Source organism: Furipterus horrens, unplaced genomic scaffold, assembly GCF_987537825.1.
Source record: "Furipterus horrens unplaced genomic scaffold, mFurHor1.1.pri manual_scaffold_4, whole genome shotgun sequence".
NCBI lineage: Eukaryota > Metazoa > Chordata > Mammalia > Chiroptera > Furipteridae > Furipterus > Furipterus horrens.
The window spans coordinates 168,503,314-168,516,152 of record NW_028327174.1 but is presented as its reverse complement, the minus strand read 5'-3'; the positions used below and the strand labels follow the sequence as shown (position 1 = coordinate 168,516,152).

Sequence of the window (12,839 nt, the reverse complement as noted above, 5' to 3'; positions counted from 1 at the left end):
TAGGCAGGCTTGGGTGTGAACACCAGCTCTGTTGTATAGGCCTATGTATGACTAAACCTGTATGGGGGAGGAGTCTATGGAGGATTTACATGAGATGGTAACTTTGAAAGTGCTGGTACATTGTGTCCTCAATATATGTCCATGGGTGCCTTTGCTATGTCCCAGGCTCAGTACCTCAGAGTGAGTAAGACAGATGTTATCCTTACCTGCGTGGTTTTCGGTTTTGAGTGGTTGAATATTAAAATTTAAATCATTGTTATTAATTTCATTTTTACTTTGTAGAGTCATTGACATTATCCTTATGGTTAAATACATGGTACCTTTTCATAAAACATTTAGGAAGAAAGAAACATTTTTACATGATTCACGTTATCTATTATTTCAACTTAATACTTATATGTTAAACCTTTTATATTTAATATTTTTTTCTTTTACTATTGGCTAGTTATGCGAAAGTATTTCCTGTTTCTGTTTTTCTTTTTTTAAATTACATTTGGGTTTTTTTCTGATTACAAGAGTTACACACTCTCAGTCTCTGTTTTTTATTTCTATTAGTCTCTCTCTCTCTCTCTCTCTCTCTCTCTCTCTCTCTCTCTCTCTCTCTCTCTGAGTATATAGAGCTCTGTGCGCTCTTGAGAAAGGTAGGCCCAGCCCTTCTGTTCTTATCTCTAGTTGTTTGATTAGACCTGAAACTGACATTTAGAATTGCTTCAAATTAGTAAATTTTTAGCTTTGTTTTGTTTTCAAAATAATTCCTTATACCTCAAAAGAACCACCTAGCCACTTTAAGGGAAAAAGGAAGATGATGCAAAGGTCATATGATTAGCAGTTTTGAAAGTTCTCCTAATGTATGTCCAGAAATCCTGGCCACCTCTTTTGTCTGGCCTGGGTATTGCAGCAGACATGAAAAGGCAGGCTTGTCTGTGGAAGACACATAGTTTGGGAAGCCTTGTTCAAGTTCTGTTTGCTGTTACATTGTTTTTAAGCATGAGGGCAATGTCTCATATTGGATACCAAACCTAGCGAAATTAAGCCACAGAGGACATAGGAAATACCATTTTATTTTCTCCTGGATTTCTGTCTCTTCGCAGAAGTCTAGCTAATGTTTTCCAACCGTAAGTTTTTTCTTTTAGAGCTGAACTCTAATATTTTCCTAGAGTAAAAATAGTCTGATAAGAGAAATACTTTAACGTAAAATACTTTCAAAAGAAGAAAAAAGAAAAGTAGTTTAATTAATTTTTTTCCTTTGGTATATTTTATTATGTTATTACAGCTGTCCCAATTTTTCCCTCTTTGCTTCTCTGCCTGGCACCCCCATTCCTCTGGAAGTCCTCCCCCAACCCCCCCACACTCATTCTACACTGGTTGACTGTTCCAAATCATTGATTTGAACCCCGGTTTCCTTTCCTTCACCTTTGGTTTTGTGTGGATTTTCCTTCATTTCACTTAGCATAGCTTTCACTTTTTCCCTTAATGCGTTTGCTGTACTCAAGCATATCTGTCAAGCCCGTGAGCATCTTTATCACCAGTGTTTTGAATTCTACATCTGTTAGGTTGTCTATCTCCTCATCTGTTAGGTTGGCTATCTCCTCGTCACTTAGTTTTCCTACTGGAACCTTCATCTGTTCCCTCGTTTGGGCCATACTTCTCTGTCTCCTCATTCTGACGGGCTCCTGTGTTTGTTTGCCTCCACGTCCCAGGTAGAGCTGTCGCTCCTGTTACATTGTAAGAAGCAGAACCTTAAGGATTCATCAGTACAGGGCTACTTGTTTCACCACGTTGTGGTGCTGTATGTGGGGGAGGGGTCTGAGAGGGAACAATGCCGCCTGCCCAGCACTCGCCCCTTTTCCAGGCACTTCTCCCACTTCCGCACTGGACTGGCACCCCTCTAACTGCTGCCCTGGCCGTCGTTCCCAGAGTGGGTGGGTCTGCGGATATTCTAGGACCATGGGGGCCCTTTAAACAAGCAGACTCTGCTGAGACCGGCAGTTTCTGCCTCCACCTCAATCCCCACTGGTCTGCATAGTCAGAAGCAATGAGGCTTGATTTTCCCCGGTGCTGGGACCATGGGCTTTGAGGTCCATTGAGGACCTGGGAACGCACCCCAGGTGTCCCTCCTGACATTTTAGAACATGTGACTGCGCTTTCTGTCAGCCTGCTGCTGCCAGCGCTGCTGCCACCACCACACCATGTCCTCTCCGCCCTGGCTCCGCCCCTCCTACCTGTCTGGATGAGTATTTCTTCTTTATATCCTTGTTTGCTGGACTTCCCTGCAGTTTGATTTTCTGGAACTTCTGGTTGTTTCTAGTTTTGAGGTAGCTGTATTCCTTCTTAGTTTTGGAGAGAGATGCAGGGTGTCTGTCTACGCCTCCATCTTGGCTGGAGGTTGTTTAATTAATTTTTAAATTGATTACAGAAAGAGTTTGATTTTATTTCTTAGGCACGTTTATACATAGTGGAGGGAAAGAATGAAAAGATCTTATTTTAAAAGTGTATTATATTTATACATATACTTTCATTACTAGCTTTTCTCATTTAACATTTCACAAATATTTGATAGTCATGAAATATTCTTCTATAATATATCATGATTTTTAATATTTATTCTGAAGGCATACATTGTATACCTTTTCCTGTTGTTGCACATTTGTTTTCAACTATCTCTTAATCTGAAAAGTTAAACACTAAACTAGAAGTATTAGGTCATGTCTACCCATGCAAAAATTCTAAAGAAATTGCCCCTCACAATCAAATAGTATACAGGGAAATAAAAGAAAAGTACTAATATTATGTACCAAATTAATATGGAAAAAAAGAAAAACTCATTTGTCGCAGTAGATGCCAGAAACTCATCTGATGAAATGCAAAATTGAATCTTGATTTAAACTTAAAATATAATAGCGGTTCCTAACTTTCTTAACATTGAAATATATAATTAAAATAAAAAGCCAGTGTTATACATACTAAAAAGGCACTTTGGAAAGAAAAAAATTACAAAAGTGTTCCTAGTTGTTACGTAGGTTTAGTATAATAATACCATAAATATTGATGAAAATCTACCATTTTCATTGAGATATTTTTTTCACATTTTATCATCTTTGTCGGCAGGACATTTTTTTTGTAATTGATGGCCATGTCATAATTTGATAGCTTTTTTTCTTTCTTGGTGGTATAAAAGTAATGGTGTGTTTCTTGCAGTTGATAGCATTTTAGATTTGATGAAATATGGTATCATGAAAAGGAAATAAAAGCAGTAGGTCCACAATACCACTTTCAGTATTAGACTGAAATAGTCTTAAGGGATATATTTTAAAAGCCTTCTGGAATCTCCAGATTCACATAAGTGGAATTTTTGTAAAAGCTCTTCTTTTTTTTATGCCCAAATAAATTACATTTTAAATTTTTATTTAATTTTTATTTTTTAAAAATATGGAATGCTTTACGAACCTGTGTGTCATCCTTGTGCAGAGGCCATCCTAATCTTCTCTGTATCATTCCAATACTAGTATATGTGCTGCCAAAGCGAGCACATGAATTACATTAAAAAAAAATTATTTACTGAGAGAAAAAAAAATTGATGTTTTTCCACTTATTTATGCATTCATTGGTTGCTTCCTGTATGTGCCCTGACAGGGGACTGAACCTTGGCCAGGGATAGAATGAATTACATTGTATTTTGATTCACAAAATTTCTGTGCATAATCTCACACTATAGCTCAACAGCCTTTAAAAATTTTAAGTGTACTTTATTGATTATGCTGTTACAGTTGTCCCAATTTTTTTTCCCTTTGCTCCCCTCTGCTCGGTACCCTCCTTCTCTCCAGCAATCCCACCCCCCTTGGTTCATGTCCATGGGTCGTGCATATAAGTTCTTTGGGTTCATCCTTTGCTATACTATTCTTGACATCCCCCTGTCTATTTCGTAACTACCAATTATGCTTTTTAATCCCTGAACCATTTCCCTATTTCTCTCCCTTCCCCCTCCCAGCTGGTAACCCTTCAAAGGATCCCCATACCTATGATTCTGTTCCTGTTCTGGCTGTTGGCTAGTTTTTGTTTTTATTTTCTACATTCTGTTGTTGATAGTTGTGTTTGTTGTCACTTTAATGTTCATAGTTTTATGTTTTTCTTTTTCTTAAATAAAACATTTCATACAATAATGGCTTGGCAATGATGAACTCCTTTAGCTTTACCTTGTCTGTGAAGCACTTTATCTGCCCTTCCATTCCATATGATAGCTTTGCTGGATAGAGTAATCTTGGTTGTAGGTCCTTGGTTTTCGTCACTTTGAATACTTCTTGCCAGCCCCTTCTTTACTGCAAAGTTTGTTTTGAGAAATCAGCTGATTTATTTATTTATTTAGAAATATACTTTATTGATTATGCTGTTACAGTTGTCCCAATTTCTTTTCCCTTTGTTTCCTTCCACCCAGTGACCCCTCTCCATCCAATTGCCCCCCACTTAGTCCATGCCCATTGGTTGTGCATATAGTTCTTCTCAACATCTTCCTGTCTACTCCACTCTTCCTACTATGCTTCTTAATTCCTGTATCATCTCCCTCCTTTTCCCCGCTTCCTCCTCCCTGCTGACCTCCCCCCATAGTGTTCCCCATACCTATAATTCTTTTCCCACTCTCGTTGCCTACTTAGTTTGCCTTTGTTTTGATTCTCTAGCTTCTGTTGTTGGTTGTTGTGATACAGTTTTCATTTTAATGTTCATAGTTTTGATCCTCTTTCTCCTAAACAAGTCCCTTTAATATTTCATATAACAGTGGTTTGGATCAGATGAACTCCTTCAGTTTTACTTTGTCCTGGAAGCACTTTCTCTGCCCTTCTATTCTGAATGACAGCTTTGCTGGATGAAGTAATCGTGGCTGTAGGTTTTTGCTTTTCATTACTTTGAAAATTTCTTGCCAGTCCCTTCTTGCCTGCAGAGTTTCTTTTGAGAAATCAGCTGACAGTCTTATTGGGACCCCTTTGTACATAATTCTCTTCTCTCTTGCTGCTTTTAAGATTCTCTCTTTATCCTTAATTTTTGACATTTTGATTATAATGTGTCTTGGTGTGGTTCTCTCTGGGTCCAGTTTTTTTGGAACTCTCTGTGCTTCCTGGACGTGTAAGTCTATTTCCTTCCCCAGGTTAGGGAAGTTCTGCTTCATTGTTTTTTCACATAATTTTTCAATTTCTAGTTCTTCTTCTTTACCTTCTGGCAGCCCTATTATTTGGATGTTGGCCCGCTTATAGCTGTCCCATATGTTTCTGAGCCTCTCATCATTTCCTCGCTTTTTGTTTCCTCTTTCTGCACTGATTGACTGTTTGTTCCTTTCCTATGTTCTGATTTGTTAATTTGATCTCTGATTTTCCTCCCCTCACCACTTGTTTTGTATGTGTTTTCGTTCATTTCAGCAGGACTAGCCTTCATTCCTTCCCCATCTTGTTTAAGATCTGCTGTTAGGTCTGCAAGCTTTCTTATAACCAGAGCTCTGAACTGAACCTCAGAAAAATTATCTATCTGCTGGTTCAATAGATCATATATTTGCTGTCTGGTCAGCTGCGTGATTGGGATCTCTGTCATGCTCTGTGCCATCCTGGCAATTTTGTGTTTACCTTTGCTTCCTGGGCTGGGCTGTCACACCTCCTACGCTATAGAGGGCGGAGCTCTGTGCACTTGTCACTACCAGATGACCCTTCTTACCACACTGTGGCGCTTTGTGTGGGGGCAGAGATCCAAGATGGATTCCTGCCGTTCACTCTCCGCTGAGAGACTGGGAGCCTCCTCCTCCATCCCCCTGCCCTCCAGGTCTCACGGTCTGAGGCAATGGGGGTCTGCCTTCCCCGGCATTGAATCGCAAGCTGATGGGTTTGGTCTGTAGCCAGGGATGCTCCCCAGGTGCTGCTCGCCTCCACTTAAATACAGGTGTCTCCTTACCGCCATCCCGCCACCACTGCCAGCACAGCTTGACCTCCCCGCCCTGGCTTTGCCCCTTTTACCCATCCGGACGAGCACCAGTTGTTTATAACTTCATACGTTGGACTTCCATGTAGCTTTATTTTCTGCAACTTCTGGTTATTTGTGGTGTTGTGGTAGTTGTAGTCCTTTTTAGTTGTGGAGGGAGATGGAGCATGTCAGTCTAGGCCTTCATCTTGACTGGAAGTCTGATAGTCTTATAGGAACCCTTTTATGGGTACCTCTCTTCTTTTCTCTTGCTGCTTTTAAGATTCTCTTTATCCTTAACCTTTGGCATTTTAATTATGATGTGTCTTGGTGTGGTGCTCCTTGGGTCTAGCTTGTTTGGAACTCTCTGTGGTTCCTGAACTTGTATGTCTTATTTCCTTCACCAGATTAGAGAAGTTTTCCTTCATTATTTTTTCACATAAGTTTTCAGTTTCTTGCTGTTCATCTTCTCCTTCTGGCACCCCTATTATTTGGATATTGGTACATTTAAAGTTGTCCCAGAGGTTCCTAAGCCTCTCATTTTTCCCAGTTCTTGTTTCTTCATTCTGTACTAGTTGACTGTTTATTTCTTCCTTATGTTCCAAATTGTTGATTTGAACCCTGGCTTCCTTCCTTTCATTATTGGTTTCACGTGGATTTTTCTTTGTTTCACTTAGCATAGCCTTCATTTCTTCCCTTATGCGTTTGCTGTACCCAAGCATGTCTGTCAAGTCTGTGAGCATCTTTATCACCAGTGTTTTGATCTCTGCATCTGTTAGGTTGGCTATCTCCTTGTCTCTTAATTCTCCCGCTGGAACCTTGATCTGCTCCCCTTTTTTGGCTATAACTCTCTGTCTTGTCAACTTGATAACTTTCTGTGTCTTAGGTAGAGCTGTTGCACCTATCTGGATGAGTATTACTTTATATCTTTCTTTTTTGGACTTCCATGAAGTTTAATTTTCTGGTAGTTATGGTTGTTTTTAGTTTTGAGCTAGTTGTATTCCTTCTTATGGTTGTGGAGGGAGGTGAAGCGTGTCTACCTACGTGTCCATTTTGGCTGGAAGTTCATTGCCTTTTCAGTCTTAGTAATACTAAGATTTTATCTCTCACATAAAGGCCATTTTTTCTCATAATTTTTTTAAATTCTTTGAACACATAGTTGCTCATGGTAAAGAGTGAACACAGCAGAACACAGAGAAGATGTATGTGCTGAACTTTGACCAGGTTCTTTGGCTAGCTAAGTGACTCATTCCAGCAGAACACACCAACTGCACAGTAGCAAAATGACATGTTAAGTCTTATGTATCTTTGCAGAATTCTCAATTGAAATTACAATGTTAACTATATGGAAATCAGAGAAGGAAAACTCTGACTCCAAAAAACCTCCACTGCCTTGCGGCATACCTCTTCAGGGGAAAGGCTAAGGGAGTAAACCCCGACAGAAAATCCGGAGCCGGAGTCCCTAAGGCGGTTTGACGTTGTAGTCAACACCGGCAACTCCTGCGGCGCACCTGAAACCAAGCTGTATTGACTCCGTCTTTCCCTTGGACCCTTCAGCTGCGAAGAGAGGGGGGGTCTGCTGCATGGGCAACAGCAGACCCTCCATATCACCCTGCCCAGGCTCTGTAGCTTCAGCTTCACTGGAGAGGACACTCCAGCGTCATCGCAAGATGTCGATTCAACACGGGAGGAGACAGATACCGTGTCACTCCCGAGTCGGACTGCACAACCATTCTCGGCGGTGCAGATAGACTCTTAAGAAGCTACACCATCGTCTCTCGAGACGGACGGCTGCCGACGATGACGACAACTATATGGAAGCTACAACCTGTGGCGAATGAGTTAAGCAAAGTTGCAGCAAATCTGATGAAACAAAATCAACTGCATCAATGATGAGAGGAGATTCTCTCATTGTATGGGGATTTAGACTGTTACATTCAGGTTTGGGTATAGCACTTTAAGTCACATTAGATTATTTTCAGAGGAAAATCAAGTTGCTGAAGGACGGTGGAGGAAATCTGAAGTACCTCTAGATTTAGTTAGATTCAAAGGGGACATGATGACTTTTAAATACAGGGGTGCGCAAAAGTAGGTTTATAGTTGTAATACAGGTAAATAATACAAAAATAAATTTTGTATTTCACATACTTAAAACTGTTAACCTATATTTGAAGGTTTATCATTATTGTTAGACTTTGTCTCTAGAATTGGGACAGGTGAGAAGTGCTAAGGGAATAAAAAGAGGGGTTTATTAGTGAGAACTGCCAAAGATGATATCAGAGGCCTATGATGGCATCCCCAGTGAATGTGTTTCAGCAGAGGTTAAGTGGTAATTTGCAATATTACAGAGGAGTGTCAAATATGGGATGGATAGTTGAACTCAATAACTGTAAAGTTTTCTCAACCTAGGTAGGAAGGAGCTGGATTTTAGAAGGCTTTACAAGCCTGGAAAGGGCAAAGAACCATTGTGTTGGTGGAAAGACTGTTAGAGAATTAATTTGCTAAATGTTTTTTATTGTGACAGAATTGATTTGGTGTTCAGTATTAAGCTGGGTCATTTATTTTCTTGTATAAAGAAGTTTTAAAAGCAAATTACAACCTCAGAGAACAAAATTTGACTCTGAACAAAAAATCTGTATTTGCTCCTGAAATAATTCCCACTTCCCTGACAAAGAGAAACCTTTGAAGCAAATGGCCAAGCTGGGTTCATTGTGCTTGTTAGAGAATACTTGAGTTGGTTCTTCTGTAAGTAATTCCCCTCCCCCACTCAAAACTTCAGAAGTTAGAGGCTACCTAGAAAACTTGATTACATATCCATCATGGTGCTGATGTGACAGATGGTCTTATTAGGGGACCAACAGTAGAGGCACAAAAATAAGATATCAAAGAATCAGGATTTTCTGAGAGAGGGTACAAGAAGGATCTATGTGAACTGAGTCTTGAACACCTTGTGATATACACATTTCACTATAGCTTATAATAATAATAAGTTGTAAGAAAAACAATAAAAAAATAATAAATTGAATGTCTCTCCTTAAGGTTTTATTATTTACCTTTTTTGAGAAATTACACAGATTTGATTACAGAGAGGTGGTGAAAAGAAATATTTCGTAACAGAAACTAGAATAAAAGTATAAAGGCGATTTCTAATTCATTGTTGTTGTTTTTCATGCTTGTTTTTTGAGAACTTAAGGTATATTACCAATAGAAGCATCTCATAATATGTTTAGAAAGTTCCCAGACTATCTCATGAACATTTCATTATCCTATGATGCATATTAAGTATGTCACCTAGAGTATTAATCAGCTGTGCCTAACCACTACTTGTAAAGTGTGAGTAAATACATTTGGATTTCCAAATTGAGAATATTTTGCCTTAGCAGAGGGAGTGGTGATGGCTCTGGATTTCTTCATTTGGAGGATTTGGATTGGAGGGGGACGCAGACCCTAGGCAGCAACACCATAATTCTCCAGGTGTTCAGAACTGGGAAGATCAGTGGGGTGTGAAACAGTTGCCTCCTATTGCACTGTGTATGGGCTTTGCATTCATTGGGAAGTGCCTGTGCTGTTTAAGATCTGTGATGTTTTCGCTCAGGCCTCTCTTTGGTTTTATTTTTGAATATTATACTGTAGTTGAAGGCAGGAGAGCTTTTTAGAAGAGGAAGAACTGTGTAGATTCTGAAAGCAGAATCCATGAGGTGCAATAGTATTGTGAAATGAATTTTGACACTTTTGGAGGGCCATACATATTATTGATGATTGTATATTTAAGAGTACTTATTTAATAACCCCTTAAAAACATGTTGAGTAATAAGATAAAAATAAACATTTTAAAATTTATTTTTGTTGTTGTTGTTGGGTGGGGGAATCACTTATAAGGTCTACACATGTCCTTCTGTGTGCTCTCTGGATCAAGTCATCGCTGGATTTCGAACACGAAGTCAGATGCTCCTGGACCACATAGAGGAACAAGATGAAGTCCTCCACTGCCAATTTTCTGATAACAGTGATGATGAAGAATCAGAAGGCCAAGAGAAATCTGAAATTAGGTTTGTTAAATATAGACTGAATTAATAAACATTTAATGTTTATGATGCAATAAATATATACAAATGGAGTTTTTTCATTAGTGTATCTTTTCCATTTAAATAATAGTAGGTAGTTTTTACTATATTGTCAACCAATGTACTATGAAACCACTGTTTGAACACAAGTCATCGGACTTAAAATTGAAAAATAGTTTTGCTTTTAGAGCTTTTATAGTCATTATATTTTAATTTTTAAAATGCTTCTGGATTTCCTGATTCTGCTGTCACAGTGGCAACAAACATAATGAATTTCCCACTGGGCCCAATGTAGTTGGGAATATTAGTAAAATTCTGTTTATATAATCAGTCATTCTCTTAACATTATAGTCATTTTGGGGGGGAAACTAATTTGAAGGCAGATTAACAAACACTAACAGACAACTTACCTTTGATCCTGATCTTTTTTTTTTTTTCCCAGACATAGAAGTCACTCATGGATTCAAAAGCCAGCCTCTGTTTGTTCTCTTGTTGAATTGAATGATATTCATGATCAAACACAAAAGTCAAGTTTGGGGAAAGAAGGTACACAGACTTTCTTAAGTAATTTACATTTAATGTTTATAAGATACCTCTTTTTCTTCAGTCAATAAGTTAAGAAGCATCTAGGAGTTCTTAAAGATGGGAACTTGGTAGGAATGTTTTCCTGGTTGGTAGAACTTCCTTTATGTTCTCTGTTCTACTTCTCATTTATCATTCTTTTTTACTCCTTAGTAAGAAAATTTTTCCACCAGTCAGTTCTGGCTAGAGTTGTAGGCTCGATCTCTCAGAATGGGGATTTTACATTCAAACCTAGGTTGGTATGCATTGTATTCTTGACTACTTTAAAATACATCTTATGTAATTTACTAGGTGTTTCCTTTCCTGCTTCACTGGCATGCATGTCTGCCATTAGTGATGTGCCCTTGGCATTGGAGCCCAATTATTCTATGGGTGCTCGTAATCAAATACACATTATTTGATGTATAGCAGTATAAAATGTATATGTTCCAAAAACTATAGTAGGATATTTTAATTCATTCATCTTGGCATATGAGTGGTAAAAGCACAAAAGGTAAGAGTATAGAGAATATAAATAACATGATAAATAAGTCCTACACTATGAAAATGAGAGCCTTTTTAAAGAGCCTATGCATGTAATATTTAACAACAACAACAAAAATACCTATATGTCACGAATGAAGCTGAAATAAAATTTTAAACGTATAAGTAATCTAGGTAAGTACTAGTAAAGTTGCCATTCTTGAACTGTACTGGTCTATGACCAGGTAAGAAATTTATGGCAGAATGAAAATTACTGTACTAACTCCTTCACTGAGGAAGTCTCTATGAAAAAAAAAGGTTAGCTGAGCTGAATAGTGACATAGCTGATTTACATTTTGGTGTAAGATAATAATAAGCAGTGCTGGCCCATACTCTAGTAGTCTGGTGTAGGCTACATTCTTTGATTATAACAAAGCTAGAAGGTAATAAGGAAAAAATTCAAACCTCTGCCCACCTGGAGATTTTACACCTTTCTTAAATAATAAGTTTTAAAACTCAAATTGTCGAATATCTAAGGGCAATGAAAAACTGTATCAGAACCTATGGGATGTGACTAAAGCATGTATGTAGTTTGGGTGTGGTGATAACCTAGGACTTGAAGAAAAAAAGGATAATATTTACTTCAGTTTCCCTAAATGTGACCAGAGAGTTGTTTTTCATTGGAGTTGGGGAAAAGAAATGCTATGTCTCTTAGGAAAGGAAAGGAAAACTCTTCCTGTAAGCAAGAAAACTAAAGTCCCAGTTACCATGTATTTTTCCTTCCTTTCCTTCCCTCTCTCTTTGTTTTTTCCTCTGCCACCTCTAAACTGCTTCTGTGTTCGCTTTTCTTTTTTAGTTCTACTTCTGTTGAGTATTTTATAAGCACATCGTTTTATTTCTCAGTTTTGTTTCTCTTATTTTAAAGATTCAAAGATCGAATGTCTCCAAGAAAGTCAGGAGTTGAATTTGCAAAAATTAAGGACTTCAGAACTCATACTTACTGAAGCTAAACAAAAAATGAGAGAACTTACAATTAACATCAAAATGAAGGAAGAGCTGATTAAAGAATTAATGAAAACAGGTAATAGTATCCTTTGAAGGTGTGTTCTAGAGCCAATATGTGGAGGTTAGTTATTGAAAGAACTTTGTTATATTGGGAATCATCTATAAATTGTTCTAACCAGTGTGACTTCTTTGCTGTGTTGAAACTCCGTGGCACTTACTGTTTTCTGCCACTTTTAAAGAAACATTATACTAGGCATCTGGGAATATGTCTGAGATGTTTTTCTAACTCATTTTAATAATATTTAAATTATTAATCTTTATTTTCTTGGGTAGTTCATTTTAACAGCAATCATAAACTATATTTTAAGTGTAGTTGATTTTTATTTCTCTAAAGATGTAAGGATTCTTTTTTTTTTAAGATTTTATTTTTATTTATTTTTAAAGAGAGGGGAACAGAGGGAGAAATAGAGGGAGAGAAACATCAATGTGTGGTTGCCTCTCACATGCCCCCAACTGGGGACCTAGCCTGCAACCCAGGCATGTGCCCTGACTGGGAGTCAAACTGGCGGCCTTTCAGTTTGCAGGCTGGTGTTCATTCCACTGAGCCACACGAGCCAGGGCAGGATTTATTCTTGAGAGCTGTTCTCTTGAGTGAGTTAAGCTTCTAGCTCTTCTTAGCCTCAAATTTCTGCCAGGTTGGTGTATGCACCACATTCTCTCCTCACTGTCAGCTACATTAGGCTTGCCCTAGAAAGCACGTCTCAAGCTTCCCTCCCCTCCCCATATACTCAA

The 12,839-nt window shown here is 38.3% G+C and overlaps 1 protein-coding gene and 1 non-coding gene across 3 annotated transcripts in view; one reads left to right on the top strand and one right to left on the bottom strand.

The window, feature by feature from the left end:
- The window catches only part of KIF27 (kinesin family member 27), a 90,836-nt gene that overhangs the window by 24,823 nt on the left and 53,174 nt on the right, over nucleotides 1-12,839 (top strand). For both annotated transcript variants that reach the window (XM_090275884.1, XM_090275883.1), the window contains 3 exons: nucleotides 9,814-9,983; nucleotides 10,441-10,544; nucleotides 11,968-12,123. In XM_090275884.1, the coding sequence (XP_090132010.1) occupies nucleotides 9,814-9,983; nucleotides 10,441-10,544; nucleotides 11,968-12,123 (430 nt within the window). The remainder of the gene's footprint in view (nucleotides 1-9,813; nucleotides 9,984-10,440; nucleotides 10,545-11,967; nucleotides 12,124-12,839) is intronic.
- LOC150013243 (U6 spliceosomal RNA) lies at nucleotides 3,424-3,530 on the bottom strand. Its single transcript, XR_016510885.1, has one exon. It is a non-coding gene; the product is annotated as a U6 spliceosomal RNA (small nuclear RNA).